Below are 23,628 nucleotides of genomic sequence, written 5' to 3' on the forward strand. Positions count from 1 at the left end.
TTAAATATGAATTGTGTTGTTTCGTGATCCCGTTATGAGTATACAGTTAACAACATCAAAATATTTCTTTTTGTGACAAAATAATGCATGCATTTCTCACTTCCATATAGTTCATCTCCAAAGCAACAGCTCTCTAGTGCGTGAAATAAATAAAATAAAACATAATTTGAAAGTAATTAATTAAAATAGCTTAATAATTCATTATTTTTGAATTTGCCAATTAAAGTAATAAAAATTAATTATTTTATAATGTCAGCCACTCAAATAAAAAGAAAAGCTAGAAAGGAAGCTAAAAAAATTATAAATTCAAAGTTGTTGCATAGTGATTCAAGTGTTGAAGTTCAATTTCAAGACCATGATGAAAATGATGTAACCTATGATCTGCGTTCAGAGCTTAGCAAATGGGCGTCAGACTTCGGAATAAATTTAAATAAATTTATTATTTAATATTTAATTTATTTAAATTAAATTTAAAAAGCAACATAAAAGTTCCCAAAGAATCTAGGACAGTTTTACAAACACCGGCTGAAGTGGTCAAGCGAAATGTGGGAGATGGGATTTATGTACATTATGGTCTAAAGAATGCGTTGACAGACTTCTTAGTATTAAATGATTTCCGTCTTCCAAATATAATGCTTGATTTCGGCATTGATGGTCTGCCACTGTTCAAGAGCAGCTCGAAGCAAGTTTGGCCAATATTAGGCAGTATTGTCAATGTGGACTATGTTTTCATTGTAGGAATATTTGAAGGCAATTCAAAACCGCACTGCTGAACTTATTTTTTAAGTGAATTTATTTCTGAACTTAAAGTCCTGCAACAGGAGGGTCTCGTTTTTGCAACAAAATTTTTTAACGTGGCGGTCCGATGTTTTGTAATGGATGCGCCCGCTAAGTCTTTTGTGTTAGGTATTAAAGGCGACACTGGGTACTATTCATGTGTACGTTGCACCCAAAAAGGTGAAATAGTAAAACATCGCCTCGTTTTCCCCGAAACTCAAAACTTAGTTGCGAGAACAAATGAAATCGTCCAAATCTAGATTAGAAAATTTAAATATAGACATTATTCATCAATGTTGTTTGGATTATATGCATGTAGCTTGCTTGGGGGTTATGAGAACGATTTTGAACGCATGGGTTAAGAAAAGAGGTGAACATTACTCCTTGCCTTTGTATAAAGCAGAAGTACTTTCAACATAATTTCTGCCTCGTTGTGAATACAGTTATCCAAATTATAAAAATCATTAATTCCAATAATGTTCCACTTTTCACCGGTCTTGTCTTGAAAAATTTAACACCTTACTTTTGCACACCTAAAAGTTCATATAAATTTAACTTGTATTATGTGGCTGGCATTCAGTACGATAGGGAAATTGAATTTACAAAAGAAAAAATAACTTCCAAGATTATATGTTTGAATGAATCTTCAAGAAGTGGATTTTATTTCACACCACTAATTAACTGATTGACATCATGAGCTCTATAAATAATTATGGATATGAACCTAACAGCAGCCAAATAATATGTAAGTCTAAATAAAACACTTTAAATTTTCTTCATTTTTATTTAACTTTATGTTTTTCAGATCAAAATCTAGACAGCACAGACCAACAGTCTCTTAAAAATTTAATAGCGGAGTTGACGATGGAAGTGCGGGCTTTAAAGACAGAAGTGAAGGAGCTAAAGGAAGAAAGCAAAAGAAATTTGTTGAAGCTGACAGAGGAAGTTATTGCGGTCAAATTGGAAAACAGGGGAAAACCCTCTGAAAGTCAAAGCCCACAATTCGACCAACTACCATTTTACCATAAGAAGGATCTTGACGATTTCGAAGCACAGCTTTTACAAAAGCCAGAGTTGTTGGAGAAATTTGTATGTATAATGCTTGTTATGTTGCTTTTACCAGTTACAAATGTATAACAAAGAATTATTTATAGAAACTATATATTAAGAAGACTGGGGGTGAAGCGTCAATCCCTTTTCTAAGAGCAGCAATCAGGCGTATTTTTTCAGACAAGTTGGCAATGTCTTTTTCGTGGAGGGGCACGGCAGATAAGCCAAGCGTGGAAAAATGTTTAGTTACAACAATAATAAAAAGTAATATTATTTTATATTGTATTAATTCTTTTAACAATAACTACATTTCTTTCCTCTTTCTTTAGATATTTGCCATGAAATGTTTCAAGTGGACGAAAAAGCCGTTAGATCAACGCTACAAAAACATTTCGTTTATGCAAACGAAAGAGTAAAAAAACGCCGTCTACCTTTGGCTGACAATAAATGATTGTATTGGGCTGTAAGGAAAAACATGTTAATGAATTAATTATATTTTAAATTAATTATATTTTAAATAAATTCATTAACATGTTTTTCCTTACAGCTCAATACAATCATTTATTTTCAGCCAAAGGTAGACGGCGTTTTTTTACTGACTGGAAAAAACAATCGAAATTTATAAGAAAATGACTGTAAATTGACTGAAAATTGACTAGAAATTCATTGAGAAATGACTGGAAAAAACAATCGAAATTTGTAATAAAATTACTGGAAATTGACTGGGAATTGACCCTGAAAATGACTCAATCAAAATCATTCAATTTTGTTCGACCATTTTCTCCGGAGGGAACAGTCAATTTTCAATGAATATTGATATAGAAATTGACTGTTTTCTATCAATTTTTCTATTGAAAATGAGTAATTTTCCATTAAAGATTGATAGTAAATGCTGGCTGGGTGGATATTTAGTCACGTGTAGAGATGTATGTGTGTTGTTAGACGTCAAGCCACAAAAACACGCAGTTGTGAAAATATGCACGCGTGCAGGAGTGTTTATTGAGTAGCACACGTACACTTTTGTTGTGGCTAAAGTGGTAGCAGCTGTTTTGAAGCGATTATGCGTGTGTATGTATGAGCCACATGCTCGTAAATCAGCGGTCGGCATTTCTTAGCACAATTGTGCAAACTAACTTCACACGTACGCTTACGCTCTATCGTTCAGTCGTTGTCGAGCCAGCAACGAATTAACCAGGAATAAAGGGTTGTTAAACTTATTCCAGTGTGAGAGCGCCTCAAAATTAGCGTTTTTTTATAACATTTTCCATTATGGCCAGATTGAACAAAATTACAATTTTTGGGCATTTAAATTCAAACACCCAACATTTAGTATGTATAAAAATTACTATATAGCGGTTATTTATTATATGGAGAAACTATTTAAATCTTTTGAAAGAATATTATAACAACTGACTTTTGTCCTTTCAATGCCCAATAATTGGATTTAAGCTTGTTAGCTCTCAATCATTAAACGTTTTTAATCATTTTTCATTGAAAATAAAACTATTATGCTTCAAATTACAAAACGTTTCATCAAATATCTTTAAATTTTACAAATTTATTTAATTTTCATTTTTATAAGTGGTCTTGAACGATGCAACAAATCCCTCCGTTTACATATTTTTTTGGTAAGATTTCAATCTGGCCATCGCTCGGTTCCAATTACTAAACGTCAAAACCTCCTGAACTCGATCAACTGTCAAAGTTTAGGTGGTTTTGACGTTTAGCAATTGCTCTCACACTTCCAGTGAGAGAGGAGTTAAACATCTCTTTATCTCTGGAATTAACATCACGCAGGACTATACCGCAAAACCAAATATGCCCTGCGAGAAATATTTTACGATTCTAAATGCCTTTGGTGCCATGCAATGCCTTTTATGTTAAGTCTTTTAAAGATAATAGGGAATAATATCCTTAAAAGACATTTTGTTAATTTTCATTATACTAATAATTATTTATAAAATTTGCTTAAATTTAATTGCAATTTCTCACTGGGCTACTTTTTTTTCGTGCTCACCAACACAGTGACAGATTCTCTCATGCCGACCACTGCTCTACACATATACTTATATGTGACCTGGTCTACGGAAAGGGGGCTTAGGTGTCAAAAAATCAATTTTCACTTTTTAGTTGATTCGGATGGAAGGTGAGATGCTTTTTTTTTAACAGCTGTTTCCCAGAAAACTAGTTTTCGCACGTTAGCTCCCTTTTCGTAGACCAGGTCACATATTATTTTCAATTCGGCTACGACATCATTTTTATTTGCGAAGTCGTGTCGAGTTGAAAACGGGAATTTGGCCTTTAAGGAGAGCATAATTGCGAAGAATGCTTGTTTGCCAAGTAATTGTTGAGTTTGTGTATTGGTTGGAAGTTCATTCAATTTTTTGAATCTGGACTAAAATTCCAACGGAGACTTGGTCAAATTTACCCAAATATCGTTCGGCTGAAGCTGATACTGAAAAAAGTATGCAATGATTATTGCAAAAATGGTTCTCAACCGCAAGAAAGTCTTATAATAAGAAAATCCTTGGTGAGTTATAGAAATCTACCCCATCAGAGAATCTCTCTCTGACATTAAGGTGAAATGTCATTGAGAAGGGTTTGTTACCCATAGCGTAATTAAGTTCGATGTTAAGCAAGGGCACGCTAGGGGATGCAAGATAAAACGAGTTCATTCTAAGAGACAAATGAAACGAAGCTAAGGTTAAAGTGAGGATAAGCTAGAGCTTATTCCCATTTGAATCATGTTAAAAATACGCCATATCATTTCCTTTAGCTGTGGAAATATATCGAGAAATTCTGAGAAATAACTTGGAAAGGTAAATTTAGAGGGAGTATTCATACAAATCGTTAAAATGTTTAATCAACATATATGAACATATACATATCTATTTAAGATACCAAGTTTTAACGTGTTCCAATGGCGTTGGAATAAGATCGGTGTCGATATACATACTTAGATATGTAAGTAATTCGAATTTACGAACGATAGGAATTATTGGAGAATTCTCTATTGATAGCATCTTCGCGAATTCAATAATCTGAATCATCTATTTTCCCCTCTTGGCTTAATTTAATTTTAGCTTTAAAAGTATAATATATTGTAGAATGAAATATATAACATCTGTACACAACTTGTATCCCTTTAATAGCTTTGCTTTTGTTACAATGAATGAATGAATGGAAATATAATGAAATCATTCTCGATTAATAAATTTGACTTACAATAAAATAAACCTTGCTTACATGCTTACGTACTTCGAACGTACTTCGAACCTGAAATTCTTTAGTTAGCCTTAGGTTATAGTAAGAGACAAAAGAGTTTTCGAATATAGGTAATTGAGTTTCCTTGTTATTTTACCAATTTATTATTAGTCTGGCATTATTCTTTATGGTGAATTATTATGCGGTGTACCCATTACTAACTGGAAAGGAGTTTAAAAGTAGCGGGAATTTTTTTTTCATATTCATTATAGATAGTTTTTATTCTATAATACTAAATATTAGAAAATTATTTGATATTTATAAAATATAATAATACCATGAGTTTTAATGTTTCCAATTTTATTATTAACTAGCTGACCAGCAGGCGTTGTCTTGCGTGATATTATTTGTTTTGCAAAGAAAGTTGAATTTACGTTGCGTTAAAAATCATTTATTTTCGATTTTTCTATATTTTTTTTTCAATGTAACACAGCTTGATAAACAACAATTTTTGTTCCTGTTCCGGTTTTCCAACTCGTGAACACGCCACATATAGCATGGCATTTCCAGATTTATGCCACACACTTCTAGCGGCTATCCTTGTGTCCTGTTGATAGTCATCGCAAATGCAATTTTGATTGGAAATTGAATACGTGTGAGCTAAAATGGCAATTCGGTGGAACTCAAGAGAATTCGTAGAATCAAGCAGTATGCCCTTGTATTTCATAGCTGAGGCAGTCAGTATGATTCCATTACAAAATTTCGGCGCATGAAAATTGAGAAACATAATAATGACGGATTCAACTTTGAGACGCAAATAATGCGGCTGCATACCAAGCCTCTCCAAGGATTTTAGAAATTCCAATGTATAATTGACGGCTTCGTATTTTTGGCAGCTAAAATTGCGCGTACACTCAAGCAATTGTAGTTAGAATAATTTGGCCAATGTTGGCATAAACATTCGTGATGAGTTCATATTTCGTTGAAGTGAATTGGCAAAAGGCAGGTGGAATTGATATCAAACCACTGGAGGTATCACACAAAATTTGCCTATTCCAATTCTTATAAAATACAATGTAAAATGTCTTCGGCAATGTAACCGATATTAGCGCGACCTCTTTTTGGCTTCGTAACAAATTTCAATCTGTAATTGATCACTTTGTTTCACACACATAAAGTTTTCACTGAATAATTTTCACTGATTTTTCTTTTGAATAGCAGGAATAAAAAAGCAAGCGACCGAAATTGAACGATTCAAATAAATTACAAATAAAAATATTTAAAAACAAAAAAATTAAAAAAAAAAATTTATAGAAACAAGTTACTTTTTGGAATTGTTCAATATTCCGACTTTTCCTCATGAAAATTATAAGGTTTTTTATTTCTAAACCTTCCCCGATCCACAAAAAACAACCTCTGAAAATTTTATCAAGATTGGTGCAGCCGTTCTCGAGCCTTAGCGTTACTAACAGATAAACATTCAAACAAAATTTTCAAATCTGAATTAACATGAAACTATAAGTATATTTTAGAAAAAAAAAAATAAGGAAAAAATTAAGCAAATTTTATAGTAGTATCTAAATTTGAATACAAACTAAAAATTTGAATATTAATACTTTTTATTAATTTTAAATAAAAACAGTTGCAAGTTTTTAATATTTCATGTTATTTTTATTAATAATATGTACAGAAGTACTAGAAAAAATTTAAATATTTCAAGCTAAAAAAAATAGGATAATGTTTAATTATTACTTATTAAATAACTAATTACTCAAAAGGTATATTATCATAAAAGTAATAGCAGTCTGTTGAAATAAAAGCTTCTAGGTCCTGCAGATGTTGCCATTTCTTTTTAGTTATTGTTAAACTTTGCAACAGAGTAGGCTGCTGAATTCCTAAAAAAGCACGGGTCTGATCGCTTGGGTCATGAAGTCGCTAAACCGAACTCTGGCGGCTCCTTCTCTACCCATATACTGAGGGAGTTGTGGATGGGAAGAAGCCGTTGGAGAAAAGGGACAGTGAGCTTCTTCACGGATGGGTCAAAGGTGGAGGGGTCTACTGTCAGGAGCTCTCTATCAACTCCAGTTTCTCCAACTTCCCAAGTATTGCAGTGTCTTCCAGTCCGAGATTGGAGCCATTAAGGTAGCAGTGGATTTACTACTCCGGAGTGCAGCCTCCTTCAGAGGTGTGACCATCGACTCAGATAGCAGAGCGACGATTACAGCCTTGAACTCATTAACAATGAGAGAATTCAGAGCGGAGCTGGGCCACAATTTTTACACACACTGTTGAAAAAGCATTTTGTCCCTAGATCGTTCGCATGAGATCTAGTGATCTCTTTGCCCTCAGTAAGGCAGCCTTTCCTTAGTTTTGGGACTTGTAACATACCACTGCCCTATTGACTTCCACGCAGTAAGGCTGGGAATCCTACCAGACACCATCTGCAGAAGCTGTATGGAAGAAGATTAGGTGGAAACAACTCAACACTTCCTTCTTGGCTGTCTTGCGTTAGGGAGGTCAAGACTTAATCACTTGGAGGCGCATACCTTCAGACATCCCACCGAACTGGCGGAAAGGGTTTTGTTATTTTATAAGTTCGAACACAGGGGTTCTTCTTTTCTATGGCCTCACAACGGACTACATACATGTATATAGTAGTCCACGTTCGATCAACGATGTAGCCTAAACTAGCCAAAGCACATTGAACTTAATCATTAAAAATAAACATAAACAATAAATGAAGGCTAACTTCGATATAAACAAGTAAGGAAGGGCTAAGTTCGGGTGTCACCGAACATTTTATACTCTCGCATAATTAAAGTGATAATCGAGATTTCATTATCCGTCATTTACATGTTTTTCAAATCCCATATTTGTGTAAAGTTTTATTCCGTATGTATTTATATATTATACAGAGAAGGCATCAGATGGAATTCAAACTAGCGTTATATTGGAAGAAGGCGTGGTTGTTAACTGATTTCACCCATATTTCGTACATGTCATCAGGGTGTTAAAAAAATATTACATACCGAATTTCATTGAAATCGGTCTAGTAGTTCCCGAGATATGGTTTTTGGTCCATAAGTGGGCGACGCCACGCCCATTTTCAATTTTTAAAAAAAGTTTGGATGCAGCTTCCTTCTGCCATTTCTCCCGTAAAATTTAGTGTTTCTGACGTTTTTTGTTTGTCGGTTAACGCACTTTTAGTGATTTTCAACATAACCTTTGTATGGGAGGTGAGCGTGGTTATTATCCGATTTCTTCCATTTCTGAACTGTATATGGAAATGCCTGAAGGAAACGACTCCATAGAGTTTGGTTGACATAGCTATAGTAGTTTCCGAGATATGTACAAAAAACTTAGTAGGGGGAGGGGCCACGCCCACTTTTCCAAAAAAATTACGTCCAAATATGTCCCTCCCTAATGCGATCCTTTGTGCTAAATTTCACTTTAATATCTTTATCTTTGGCTCAGTGATGACACTTTATAGGTTTTCGAACTTAACCTTCTTATGAAGCCAACAAATACGTGTACCAAGTTTCATCATGATATCTCAATTTTTACTCAAGTTACAGCTTGCACGGACAGACGAACGGACGGACAGACAGAGATCCGGATTTCAACTCTACTCGTCACCCTGATCACTTTGGTATATATAACCCTATATCTGACTCTTTTAGTTTCAGGACTTACAAACAACCGTTATGAGAACAAAACTATAATATTCTCCTTAGCCACTTTGTTGCGAGAGTTTAAAAAAACAAACATTCTGTTATTGTTATTATTATATTTACATATATGAGTGATGATTTGTATTATTTTGTTTAACGAAATCAGGCACTTGATGATACGTTTTTTTTGAATTTTTAATATAGCTTGGGTATGTATGATCGCAGAAGCTTAAAATTTGTGACGCATATGTGATACGAGTACAATGTGGTGAATCGTAATCAGTAAAAACCTCAATTTTGAATTTTTTGATGATACGTTATTTTGCATTTCAGGTGACGATATATAAATGATCAGTATGTTGAGCTGAGTCGATTTAGCTATGTCCGTCTGTCTGTCTGTCCGCCTGTCCGTCTGTCTGTGTATATACCAACCAGTCCCTCAGGTTTTAGGATATCGTTTTGAAATTTTGCAAACATTACTTTTTCTACCACAAGCTGCTCATTTGTCGGAACTACCGATATCGGACAACTATAACATATAGCTGCCATACAAACTGAACGATTGAAATCAAATTCTTGTATGGAAAACTTTCACATTTGACAATGTACCTTCAAAAGTTGGCACAGGTTATTTTCTAAGGCAATACAAACTGAATGATTGGAATCAAATGCTTGCATGGGATATATCTTCACGAAATTTGGTATGAGCTATTGTTCATAGAAATAATGTAATATCTGAAGAAATTGCACAGATCGGCTTACTATAGCATATAGCTGCCATACAAACCTAACGATCGGAATCAAGGGCTTGTTTGGAAAACTTTCGCGGATTATGTTATGGTAAGTATATTGCTTCCATACAACCTGAACACATAATTACTAAAAGAAATGCACCTGTGAAGGGTATATTAGCTTCGGTGCAGCCGAAGTTAACGTTTTCTCTTGTTATATGTTAAGTTTGTTAGAAATCTTGTAACACCCCGAAGGAAACGGTGGACGTCCTGTATTTGTAACAAAATTATCCGGAAATTGTAAATAAAACTCATAATATTTAATTTTTCCTCGAAACACTTTTCATAAGCACTTTTTGGAATGGCCTTCAGCTCCTGCTGCGAATTTCGTTTTATCTCTTCGATCGACTACAAACGCGTTCCACGGAGCGGCATTTCAGTTTGGGCAACAAGAAAAATCCCACGAAGCCAAATCTGGTGAATACGATGGTTGATGTTATTCATTGCGTTTTTGGCTTTAAATTAGGTCAGAATCGTGGCTCGATGCGATGGTGTGTTATCACCGTGTAAAATACATAAACTTCGGTCGGTTTCGACGGATGACTAGAACTAAAACTGCTTATTGACCATCCATCCTTCCGGGACAAATACAATTGTATATTACCAAACTACGAATATCGGAAAACAATGAGCATAACATTGATTTAATTTGAGCGGCTTTGGCGTGGTTTTGGTTTCGGCTCGTTTTCTTCCCTCCATTTCTATAATTGTTGACTTCTTTGCAAGTCAAACTTTTGTTTCGTACCCAAAATATCCGCCAAAATCGTTTGATCGAATTTACGGGAGATGTCAGGCTCTCTCGCCATCTCTCTAACACTTGTCTGAGGATTTGCAAGCCTTTGAAGGCTTCTACTATTCGTGGGATTGAGATATTGATAAAACAAAATCACTGTAAGCCTTTTCCAATATTTGCATTCTGTTATTCCGGATACGAAATTATGTACGAAATACAAAATTTTAATACAATTTTTTTGTTCGACACTTTTATTTATTGTAAACGTGGTTGACAGATCAATTTGGGATCGCAATTAAGGACAGCCCTGCCAACTTAACAAAATACATTTTTTTGAATTATCCTTTACCCGGTGAATTTAATTACAATTTCGGCGTATTTTTTTATCACAATACATACTACTATATTGATTTAGCCACGTGCATCTGTAGGTCCGTCTGTCTGACTGTATATACGCGAACTATTTTCGCACTTTTTGAGACATTTATTAGGAAAAAATTTTATACAAGTAATTTCCTTCCGAAGAGCTGTTCATTTGTCAGAACCACCAATATCAGTTTACTTTAGTTTATAACTTCCATAGAAACTGCATGATCAAACTCATGTCTTTGTATGGAAAACTTTTTTTATTTGAAGAGATGGCTTCACAAAATTTAGCACAGATTGTTGTCCAAGGCAACGGTTTCATACCTAAAGAAACTGTTCAGATCGGACTTATATAGCATAAACATAGCTATACATTTACTACGAAAAGTTGTAAGACGTGCTAAGGCTCGACTTATAATGTCATTGTGGAGTTTCGGAACGAACTGAACCTTCTTTCCGGTATTTATATAGTGAGAAGAATTATACGTGAACATAATTTACAGGCCGACAGTCCTCGAAAAGTACCGTTATTAAAACAAAAAAACATGTAGCTCTAATCTTTAATTCGCCACAGAACATTAACTTGATCGATTGAGAAATGACGCAACATCTTGTGGACTGAAGAGTCAGAAGTGGTTCCTTACGGCTCCGTCTGTATGTACTGTACGACATCTTCCTAATACAGAGGTCGACCACAGATTCACCATAAAAACTTTGAAGCATGGCATTTCGAGAATCATGGTTTGGGGCTGTTTTTCTTACAGAGCTCACGGAGGTGTAGCCCAAGAACATGCAGCTGAAATGGATACTACAGCAAGATAATGATAATGTCGTCATATAACTCATACTAACACGCAAAGGACCATAAATCTTTCGCAGAACCTTTCTCTCGAAAACTCGTAAAGTCGACTCATCATATGTTGTCATTGTCCATGCCTCTGCACCATATATAAGGATGGGAATAATGAGAAACTTATAGAGTCGCGAGTGCGATGATGAAAGAAGATATTTCGTCTCGCGCTCGTTCACTGCCAGACCCATCTGCTTCCTTATCCAGTCTGGAGAAAGCAGAACTAACGGTGCAGGTGTTGAGGCCAATGATATCAATTTCATCAGCATACGCCAGCAGCCGTACACTCTTATAGAAGATTGTACCCGCTCGATTAAGTTCTGGAGCTCGAATTCTTTTCTCCAAGATTGAGGAAGTCTGAAACCTCGTTTGGTATCGAACGGATTAGTGAGGTCCTTCCCGATCCTGACGGAGCTTTTGGTGTTGCTCATCGTCAATTTACACAGCCGTATTAGTTTTGCGGGGATACCAAATTCGCGGCATAAAGGCAGCTCCTTTTCGTGCTGTCGAAAGCAGCTTTGAAATCGACGAAGAGGGGGTATGTATCGATTCTCTTCTCACGGGTATTTTCCAAGATTTGACACATTGTGAATATCTGTTCGATTGTTGATCTTCCAGGCCTAAAGCCGCACTGATGATCGTGGTATTTTCGATCATTACCCCTGCTGGCCAGCTTGTAAAGCTCTTCATACTCACGCCTTACGGATACTCTCCTTTTCTGTCTGCAAATGCGTCTCGCTTCCCTCTTCAACTCTCGATATCTATCCCATCCCTCTCGTGTTGTGGTCGAGCGAGGTAGGCAGTCTGTTTTCTCTCCGCTGCGACACGGCACTCCTCATCGTACCACCTGTTCTTTTCCACATCTATGTTCAAATGGAAGGAGAAACGTCAAAACTATGCAAAATCCGTGCTGGCGCCCCACAGGGCAGTGTTCTGGGACCTGTCCTTTACACAATATTCACTGCTGATCTTCCTGTTGTTGGTGATGTTCAAGTAGCCACTTACGCTGATGATACAGCTGTAATTGCATCCAAAAATACTGCGGTGGAAGTAACTCAAGTTATTCAAAATGAAATAATAAAAATTGAGTGATGGCTTAAGAAATGGAAAATAAAGGTTAATGCTGAGAAATCGAAACACGTCACATTTGCTCTGAGAAGAGGAGACTGAATAATACACAAATCGACATAGTGATTCCGCAAATTATTTCGGACTCGATATAAATCGAAGAGTAACTTGGGAAAGCCTCATTAAAAGCTTGAGAAAGAAGCTCAATATTAAAACAAAAAAAAATGAATTGGCTTCTTGGGCGAAAATCACAGCTTAGTTTGGAGAACAAAGTTCGACTTTATAAGGCTATCTTGAAGCCTATGTGGACCTATGGTATCCAGTTATGGGGTACTGCAAGCCAATCAAATATTGAAATCCTTCAACGATATCAGTCCATCACTCTTAGACTTGTTGTTGACGCCCCTTGGTTTGTGGCTAATGATCAAATACACAAAGATTTAAATATTAAATATGTTAAAGAAGAAATAAAAAGTATAAGCACAAGGTATGTTGAAAAGCTACATGGTCATGAAAATGTTCTGGCAATAACTCTACTGGATAGTAGCGATACAACTCGAAGGCTTAAAAGAAATCACGTTTTAGATTTACCTTTTAGAGATTAAACTTTGTAAATATTGTAAATAAATTGTAAATAAATTCTTAATTATAGAATTTTGAATATAATAGCTGTTCTCACTGGAGTTCAACTATTTATGTTATAATATTATTTTTGAACTAATTTACTTATTGTCTTATTGATAGATTGTAAATAAATAAATGCAAAAAAAAAAAAAAAATTTGTACTACTGAGTTCATATTGAAAGGTGAATTTTTTATTTATACTTCGCGTGTTTTTCAAATCGATAAATTTGTTTTTTGTAAGTTGGTAGTACTGTTAATGACATCTATGCTAAATTCCCCGTCAAAATATTCATTAGATACGCGTCGTTTTGTGAGGCCGCCACTTGTTGTGATGGGTTATTCTACGCGTTGTTCCATCGCATTCTGCGACCAGTTCTTTTCGCACTGCCGATACCAAGTGGGCGGTGTCGTCACCTGATACTTTTGATGCACTCCAGACTAGCTCAAATAGGTTTGAGTCGAACTTCTGTTGCTTCCCGCTTCGCTTTCGGGAAGTGTTTCTGCTAAGGGGCTCCGGCTCTCGGGAGCACGAAATTTGAGCTAAGATCGCTATTTGCGTATATGTTTGACACCGCCCACTTAATGAGCCTGTTAACAAATCCAACATAATATCAATTATGGATCCTTTATTTCCTTTTTCGTACGTGTTTTGCATTCCACTGTTTATTATTGTTAGGTTCGTTTGACTGAGAAATTTTTGAATTAGCCGCTCGCGAAGGTTTGTACACCTGCTGCATGGGGAAGACCGTGCATTAAAACCACCCGCTATTACAATCGGTGTTTTGCCTCTGGTTTTTAAAGACAATCTTAAGATGAAATCTTCGAATTCTGTATTTGCTGCGCTGGAACGAGCATAGCAGCTTACAAAATATATCCCCTGTATATTCGCCCATGTGAAACAGTTATGAGCTTCTCTGGAACAGGTCTTAAGAGGTTGTACTTGCAGGACCATATTGCTGCCTTGCCGGTTTATCAGCAACTCATGTGCTTTCCGGATGCTAGGAGTATTGCTCACTTAGTATGGCGACATCAATGTTCTCCTATAATTGTCTGATCTAGCAAATCCTGCGCAATGTGCAATGATTTAAGTTTAGCTGTATAATCGTCATTTTCTTAGAAACTTTATCATCTCTTGGTACTTGAGGCAAGTGGTGCTCAATACTGAGTGTTCCCTTATATAGAGTATTCAGCTCGAAACGTTAGTGCATTGAGAAGATCTGTCTGTCGAACTGCAGCAATTACACGTTATGTGACCCCGTTGGGAACACTTATAGCATCTAGGGATAGGCGAGTATTCTCGAAGACGACAGATCGGCCACCCAATCTTAATTTAACCAACTAATTTTCGTTTCTCAAAAATAACCATCACATATTCAGAAAGTTCACTTTTCACTGCGTCAAAGTTTGATTATCACAATTAGACTATTAGATATAGTAATTTGAAATTTGGAATTTTTTCAATAAAAATAAAAAAAGTTTCTGAGAATAATAATTTGTCGCGGAAATATTTAAAGTTTGAAAAGACAACTATATGAATATGTGATGGATATTTCTGAGAAACGAAAATTAGTGGGTGAAATTTTAGTTTGAATGAAAAAACGAAAATTCCTATGTAAAATGTATGGGAACCTAAAAAAAAAAATAGCGACCCCTTAGAGTTAAGCTACAGCGCCTGGCTTAAGGGAGGATTTTTGGTTTGTCAATCACTAACATTTGAGGGGGTAAGAGTTGAAAAAATTTCAAAACTTTTTTTGGGAAGCACCCTATTGGGCACACCGTTTTAGCGTACATATATGTTCAGTCCTAAACTTTATTACTTAAATTAAAAATAAAAATGATCGGAAATGATGCCAAAACCAAGAAAGAAAGCGAACAGCTGATTTTTGTATTTTCGATGGTTGGCAATGCGGAAACCAAAAGGAAAACGAAAACACGAGGACGGGTACTGCTGATCGACCAAAACAAAACGACAGAACAAAAAATTATTTATTGCAAGCTATTATAAGGTGAAAAGATTATATTTGCCTATATATTTGCCAAGAAACGGAGAGGTAAGTGCAAATGAGATTTATGTTATTAAAAATCAATTTGTACTTATCTCTTCCTCCAAATTTGGTATCCGCATTTGTGGTTCTGTATCCTGGAGTGTTTCGCTGAGAATAACAATTTTCCACAACAAAAATCATGAAGTATACACTGAAGTTTTAAGATCGCAAAATAAACACGTCTGTTTCACACGTACGTATGCAAACGTAAAATCTCATTAGTTTTTGGCAGTAAAATGTAGAATCTTTCGTTCGGCCAGGCTGGCGCACCTAATAGTGGATGGTTCCTTCCAAATCCGACCAAACACTCAGCCTTTCGAAGCGTCAATTTTGCCTTTGTGAACATTTGTTGAGCTTCACCACGCTTGGACCAAGATCTTTTCCGCACATTATTGTCGTATTTGATCTACTTTTCGTCTCCTGTTACCATTCGCTTCAGAATGGGGGTTTTCTGTTAAGATTTTGCATCATATTTACTAAAAAGGGATGAGAAAAATTACAATAGTTAGTACTTCCAACGTCTATTTTTTATAATTTAACATAATGCACTATCCTTAAGACGCCCATTGCGTGCCCCCAGATTCTGTATTAATTAGAAGAAGGTGAGGTGGTATTTCTAGCTTTCCGTAAGAAGCATAGTACATACTGAAAAAGCAACCTGTGGTATGCCTTCTTAAAATAGATATACACGCTACTTCATTTTAAAATTACACTTCAGAAATTAGTTAAAATCAATTATAAAATAATATTTTATGAAATTCCATTTCAAAACACTTCGTACATATGAACCACCCTGTTTTAGGAATATACCATTCACATTGTATAAAAAATACATTTATTTTGTATGAATTATACCTTTAATATCCAATCGCCTTTGAAGTGTAAATTGGTATGCTTTTGCTCCAGTTAAGTGCCAGTGTTGCGGTTATAATGTAATTAGTATCACTTTTGTGCTAATTGTAATGCCAAAAGCAAATGATACACACCACACACGCATGGCCACAGAGAAGCACATCCATCAGCAAATGAGCAAATAATGATTTATTTGCCGTTGCAACGGTATTTTGATTATGCACAAAGATTACAACAACACCGATATACACACCCATTGTTGCACACATACACATTTGAATAAGTTCTTAACATATGATTTAGTTAGGTATTCATTCGGTAGTGATGCCACCTTAATGTGCCCATGGTTGGGTTAAGGGGGTATTCTGGTCTAGAAATTAAAAAAAAAATCGATTTTTTTTTTATATTTTCAAAGTTTAGCTATTCAAGAATATGTGTACAAGAGGATTTTTCAAAATTCAAATTATTTTCGGAGATGTAGGCATTTTTCTGACCCAGCATCCAAACTGGTTTGGCCGGAATAATCGAACAAAAGACTTTACGCGAAACTTTAAACGCGTTTTTCTCAAAACTGACTTTTTCGGAACGATACCTACGATTTCTCAGGTTCTACTGGACCGATTTACTTGAAATTTTTATGCAGTCTTCTTTATAGGCTTGTCTATGGTTGGAACTAGCTTCATTCCCAAATTTTTATTTTTATTATTTTTAAAAAATTCGAAATTGTCAGAAAAAGTTATCCAAAAAAACTTTTTTTTTCAGGCAGTCACCCTTTTGTGAAAAAAATTGTTTCCCACTTGTCCGTAGTTCCGGCCATTGCAACATTATTCTAAATTAATAATCTTTTTTTTTTGGTTTCAGATAACTAGGAGAGTTAAAATCATGGGTACGGTCAGGTGGAAATTTTTAGAGACCCCCACTTCGTCAGCTCATAATTTTTGAAAATTTTTACTTTTTTTAGTTTTTAGTTTTTTTCTGTACTCTTCTAAAATTAACAAATAACTGAGAAAAAATGGATTGTAAAAATATTAATTGCTTTTTTTTAATACTCTTTAAAAATTACCTGAAATTCATGCTTCTATACTAGAATACCCCCTTAAGTTAGGTCGTAAGGTTGATCCAAAATCGTATGATCTCACTTAGATAGATATTCGTCCTTTGTTTTTCACTTAAACTGATAAAAGTGGATAACCAGATTCTCATAGATCGACGAAGCGCTTTAAACTTACCGCAAATTTATTAAGGCAGAGCTTTCTATAACAAGCTCATCGCTAATTTCTGGAGATTCTACTGTGGCCGAGAACCCTTACAAATCTAATATGGAATAAACTTTAAGATGTTACTAATGTCATATACTCCTCTACCAGCTGCTGTTTGAAATGCTCCAGCTGCTCCACCAGATAACTACTTGCCTGCCAAGGAGGGAAGAGTAGCATCAGAGATTTTTTATTTCCTATTAAATAAAACAAGCACAGTTTTATTTGGATTCATGGCTATTTAATTTCTTTCTGCCCACTTGGTTACCACATTTAGGTTGGTTGGAATCGTAAACGGTGTTTAGAACACTATGATTAGGAGAAAAGGGGAAAGGATGTCACCTAGCGGGGTGCCCCTACTTACTTTCCGAAGGACAGCTCCTTCTTCGTCAGAACCGTTCTGTCAAAAAGGAGACTATAGGTGGTATGCTTGAGACTATTTTCGAAGCTCAAACTTGTTAAAAGCTGCAATAATCGCAACCGGTCGTACGTTGATGAAAGCCTCAAGGAAGGTATATATAGCGGAGCTTTTATGTGAAGGGCTCCGCCCAGCCACGACACTGCCAAGTGCAAGGCAGAACTGAACTGACAATGATGTCTTACTCATGTATTTTTGTGTGGTATGCATATCAGTGCATATTGCCGCGCGGATGTATCTGAAGCGACTGCTTCATGGAGCCTCGTAAGTTTAGCAAACTCTTGAAATAATTACCGCACAACAGTGGACAACGTGGTTTTGTTGCTCTAGTTGCATATATAAACTACCTTCCGTTATTTAGAATCCAAGAGGCAGTTAGCTAGATAGGAGGGTAAGAGTACTGGGCTGCGGAAGGAAGTAAGTTAGAAAAAGTAAGCAATTTGAAGTTATATATCGAATAATAAGTATTATATAATGAATAATAACCATTTTCAACGAGTTTATCAAAATTCGATAAATTTTACTAAGGAAAATAATTAATTCTGAACTTATCTTTCTTTTAATTGTAACCCAAGAATACTACTCAGTATACAAGAGCATATCTTATAATGGGTGGTCTTTGTACGTGTGGTCTTCCATAATGCAACACTTTTTTCGGAATTGGTCTTCTCGGCAGTTGTTACTTAAATTAAAATTGACGATTATGTTGGCGTGAAAATTGGACGATGGGCGTGCCACCGCCCACTTTTCGGTGAAATCCCATATCTCGGGACCCATCTAACCGATTGAACCGATTACAAAATTACTTACCGGGCATTCGTTTGACAATTTTATGTCTCATTGCGAAATCGGACTACAAACACGCGTACTTCCCATATAACACAATTTAAAACTTCATGTGATTCTTTCACATTCCAGTACACAAATCAAAATGTAATTAGTATAGGTGCATAAAACTTTGAAGGAATAATGTATTTAGTATGTGCCACCTAATGATCAAAAATTGTTAAAAATCCAATAATAACTGTTCAAACTCCTAGGAACCGAATATTTAGACCCCGGTACCTATAGTTGACGTTTGATCAAAAATGTCGATAAATTTGTGGTATATATTACTGAAATTAGGGGATAATCCTTGTCTTAAAATGTCATATCTGTATGTCAAATATGGGTTGAATCGGAGCAGTACTTCCCTTAGCCTCATATACTTAATATTAAGATTTTCGAACTTCCGGGTGACATTGTAACGCATATATCGGCCAAAATGTTAGTTTTGTATCTTTGTGCCTAAAATAGATAAATTTGAGCGAAAACTTGACCATGCCACTATATAACTAATATACGTATCAGGATTTTCGAACATCCAGAGGACTTTACTCTATATTATTGGTTTCACACCTTAAAATATTCCCCTGGCTTCGATTCTTGCAAGTTGCAAGAGTATAAAATATTTTGATGCATCCGAACTAAGGCCTTCCTTACTTGTTTTTTTGTTAATTATAAGCTGAAATGAAAATGGATAAAACTACTATATAATTAAAAATATTTAAATGTAAATAAGACAAAGTGTTAAACGGTGTTGAAAAGCCTTTAATTTTTTGTTCTAAATTGGATTTTGAAATTAAAAATGTGTTTTTAAAAAATATATACCTAAAACATAGGTTTTAAATTCAAACAGTTCAAATTCTCCTACTATATCCAAATTGACTAACTTAGTCAGAAATAGTAAGAAAGTAAACATAGTATCAGCCAAGAATAGGGCGACAAATATTAATGAAAATTCTATTAACTTTTCATGCTTTGCCATTCCATTTATTTAATTTTATTTTGCAGGAGTATGTGCACTGAATTTATGCAAGCACATAATTAATGCACTCTGAAGTACCTATAAACATTATGTCGAAAATGCAGGAAAATTACAGCTCTCTCTGGCAACTACAATAAAATCTGACGTAATTATTATTTGTATTAAATTTAAATACTCAAACATTTTGTACAACGCAAGTCACTTTCTATCGTGGCTTTTCCGCTTGCAGCAAGATATTCCACAAGTCAGCAGCCATTGTAATCAGCGGCGTAATCTACTTTTAGGTACCCATGCTTTTGTATTTTACGCCAACGTACTTGCGCGCAGCACAAACAACTATTGTTTATAAAGCATAATTCGCCGATGCCGATCCTCTTAAGCCTTTATTAAAGTCAGCTACCCCTACATACAAACAAAAACACGAATACGACGGACAATACATTTACTGCCAGTGAAAGTATACTTGTTTTCTTAGTGGTCTTCAACATCTGCAAGAATTTGTGGTTTTTAGTAGTTATAGCAAATTGGTTTTTGTTTAGGGCGTACCGGGAAAATTAACATTAAAGTTAGATAAGTACAAGAAATTTGGTTCAATTGAATTTATTTTGCACTTACCTGATCCTTTCTTGGCAAATTTATATATAAACAACTAAGGAAGAACATTTTATGCTCTTGCAAATTGCAAAAATCAAAGCCAGGGAAATACTTTAAGGTGTAAAAGCAATCATATATAGTAAAGTCAGCAGGATGGTCCGAATCAACCCTTTTTTGACATACCATTATAAGAGAAGGGTTAACTCTTAATTTCAGTTATATATATCACACATTGATCGACATTTTCGATCAAAAGTCAACTACTTGTATAAGTACCGGGTCCAAATATTCAGTGCCTAGGGGCTTGAACAGCTTTTATTATATACTAAAGACATTATTCGTGCAAAGTTATATCCCATCCCGGCAGCAAACAACCTGATTTCTACTTTTCTCGTCATTCTGATCATTTATATATACATATATAACCCTATATCATTCTCGATTAGTTTTAGGTGATACGTAAAAACGTTAGGTGAACAAAACTATAAGACTCTCTGTAGCAACGGTTGCAAGAGCATAAAAATTAAACTTAAATAGGAACTTCCCCAAGTAACAGCGAAAACGTGCACTAAATTCTTTTCTGCTGTTTTGATTTGGTCTATCAGCTGTTTTCTCTTTGCGTTTCTCCTTTCTCTCCTTCTTCGTTTTTTGCTTTTGGCACAACACAAGTAAGACTTGTTAGGGCAAAGGACTGCACGTACCCACTGACAGGTGTGCCCAACTATTTCATGGCAAAGTTATGGCCTCTGAGTATAGTTTGGGATGTACACCAGATAATCCTTTTCGGAGGAACTCAAAAATTTTGAGAACGCCTCCAAAAGGCAAAAATGAAAAATCCACCACGGCTGGATCAACAAAAAAATGTGAAAATATGGACCAAATGGCCAAAGACGGCAAATCTGAGCAGCTGCGAGATAGTGAAAACATTTTCTGCAAACTAGGTAAAAAATTAGAGAGCTCGAAAGCATGAAGTCTGGTCAAAGGCATATAAATCAATGCGTGATCTTGTAAGTTGTATCACAAGTTTATATGACAAAGCAGAAAAAAAAGAGAACCCCTCGTAAAGAGCCATGGTAGGGAAAGGTATCCCCTATCAAAAATTGATGAAATACAGCAAATAGACCACGCGAGATATTGGGATATTTACCAGCAACGAAGAAGCCCAAATGCATGATTCAACAACTGCAGGCAACATATAGTGAGGTCACTACAATCATGCATAAAAACAGTTCGGGAGATAAGCTCACTGGCGAAAAATGGGTAGACGTGGTTAGGAAAAAGAAACCGATCGAGAAGAGAATTAGAACGAAACCAGACGCTAGCCAAAATAAAAAAATAAATAAAATGTGACAGCGGCCTTTAAGAACTGGGTTCAAACGTGAGATATATCAGAAAAACTCTCAAAAGAGACCTATTGGGAGTGATTGGGAGATGGCCGTAATACAGCCGAAAAAAACTTAAGCGTTTTTGAGATTGAATTTACAAAGTTAGACTCACGGAGGTGTGCAACTTGATTCAAAAGCTAATTGCCTGTGCTTTGGTTGAATTTAAGAATTCCGATTATAAAAACAACTGTTCGCGGGTATAGTCTTTAACAATAGAATTCTTTATTACATTAGTTTCATGAGTTAGCCTAAACCTTAACCTAACGGCTTAGACTAGTGGTAAGTATGTATACAAAAATAGGGGTAAGTATATGTAGTTATAACTCAATTCAGCAATCTCATAATTCATGGTAATAGAGTATTCTAATACATTGGTAGTAGATGATGTTTTTGTTAATATACTATAAAAATTTTAAGTATTTCACATGATATAAAACATTTTAAAATATATTCAAATATAATTCAAATTAGACAAATTTCTTTCTTAAACATTATTTTTAGATTTATAAAGTCGCCTGACGCAACACCGTTCACCTTGGCAGGATCATGATCTTTCAAGTTCGACAGACAGAAGGGCGAGCTTGTGAACAGGGCGCTTAATTGTGCCTGCCTTGGTTGCCACGTCTGTCACTCGTACCTTTCCGTCTCGTCCTTCTACGATTGCGACGATTCGTCCTAGTGTCCACTGCTGCGGTGACATGTTGTCTTCGTGTACGAGGATGAGATTTGTTGCTCACCTTAAGATTCGTAATGTACGTTTTGGACCACTGTCGCCAAAACTGTTGCTGGAGACAGCAAACAAATTGCCATCGTAATAATTCATAACGAAGTGCGAATTTTTAATTAGTAATAATGGTAATTTGGCATCGCATGGGAGAGGCGCATTTAAAAGGCGACCTCTTACTCGGATTAATTTGAATGAAAGCGACATATCCGAGTACTCATGCAAGAACGGATTGAGTTTTAGCAAGTTTGCGGGTAGCGGTAGAGGATCGGAAAGGCGAGCAGAGACTGACGGTATGTTTCGTTTAGTAGCTCTCAGATCATTAAAATTGGCATCCAAAACAAATCGAAACAAATCCTCTTTCGACAACCAATGGATTCCTAGTGTTTTAGTTGAGTTTTTGTCATCGAAGCTTAATGACTTTTCAGTACAATTACTGTCGAAAAATTTAGGGTGGTTCGAAAACCACTTCGTTAAGGTGGTTCCGGCCGAGTTTAATATTTTAGTTACTTCACTCCTTATAAGATCTAGAGACTCAAATTTTTGAGACAATGTTAATAAGTCATCAACATAAAAGTCTCTTTTAATCGCCAATAAACCGAGTGGGTATTTGAGTATTTGTAAACACCGAGTTGCAACAAATCGTGAAGGGGCAGTGCCGTAAGTGACGGATGCTCTCTCCAATGAGCTGACAGTTTCTGTCTTCTTCATGCATGATTATTTGGCGGTACATTTTAGTAATGTCTGCCGTTAACGCGTACTTATGTAAACGAAAACGAAGAAGAGTTGAGTACAATTCTTCTTGGATGGTTGGCCTTACCATCAAAAGTTCATTTAATGAAATTTGAGAAGAAGTAAGACTCGACGCATCAAAGACAACTCGCAATTTCGTTGTTGTGCTTTCGGACATCAAAACGCACTGATGCGGAATGAAATAGTGTGGCTCACTCGGGATCTTATTATTTTCTGGGCTCATGTGACCCAGCGCTTTATAGTCATTCATAAAGTCCAGATACATTTTACAAAGTTCTGGATCTTTCAATGTTCAATGTCCAGGGCCTGAAACCGCCGAACTGCGATTTCATAAGAGTGATCGAGTAACTTACGGTCAGCCTTAAAGGGCATTCCGACATGAAGCCTTCCTGAAGTTAATACTTCAGTTGTATTGACGAAAAATTGTCCACACCCCTTTTGTTCAGGTGTGAGTTTGTTGCCAATTGTTTCTGAAGGAAGTTCCTCTAGAGCCCAGAATTTTGGACTACTGAATCTATTGACGTTACATTTTTTTCAGTTTGGCATAATGTGCTATTTACTTCGGGAGAAGGACTAAGACTGCTGACATATTTGCCAGACACAATCCATCCCAAAATAGCTTTCTGTAGCGTTGGTAGATTAAGGTCATTTTTAATTTGG

The 23,628-nt window shown here is 35.7% G+C and overlaps 1 protein-coding gene across 1 annotated transcript; it reads left to right on the plus strand.

The window, feature by feature from the left end:
* Positions 1-239: 239 nt before the first annotated feature.
* Positions 240-2,050, plus strand: LOC120770692. The gene is made up of 4 exons (XM_040098275.1): positions 240-1,522; positions 1,583-1,866; positions 1,932-1,963; positions 2,008-2,050. Exons 1-4 carry the CDS (start codon positions 1,471-1,473, stop codon positions 2,048-2,050), a joined length of 411 nt encoding a protein of 136 aa, XP_039954209.1. The 5' UTR covers positions 240-1,470.
* Positions 2,051-23,628: the final 21,578 nt, after the last annotated feature.

Source organism: Bactrocera tryoni, chromosome 3 (genome assembly GCF_016617805.1).
Source record: "Bactrocera tryoni isolate S06 chromosome 3, CSIRO_BtryS06_freeze2, whole genome shotgun sequence".
Classification (NCBI taxonomy): Eukaryota; Metazoa; Arthropoda; class Insecta; order Diptera; family Tephritidae; genus Bactrocera; species Bactrocera tryoni.

Bases quoted from the DNA above. Each gene is read 5' to 3' on its own strand.
- LOC120770692 (XM_040098275.1), top strand. From the start codon at position 1,471: ATGAGCTCTATAAATAATTATGGATATGAACCTAACAGCAGCCAAATA. The intron at 1,523-1,582 runs GTAAGTCTAAAT...TATGTTTTTCAG, and splicing joins TAACAGCAGCCAAATAATAT to ATCAAAATCTAGACAGCACA. The intron at 1,964-2,007 runs GTCAATCCCTTT...GTATTTTTTCAG, and splicing joins AAGAAGACTGGGGGTGAAGC to ACAAGTTGGCAATGTCTTTT.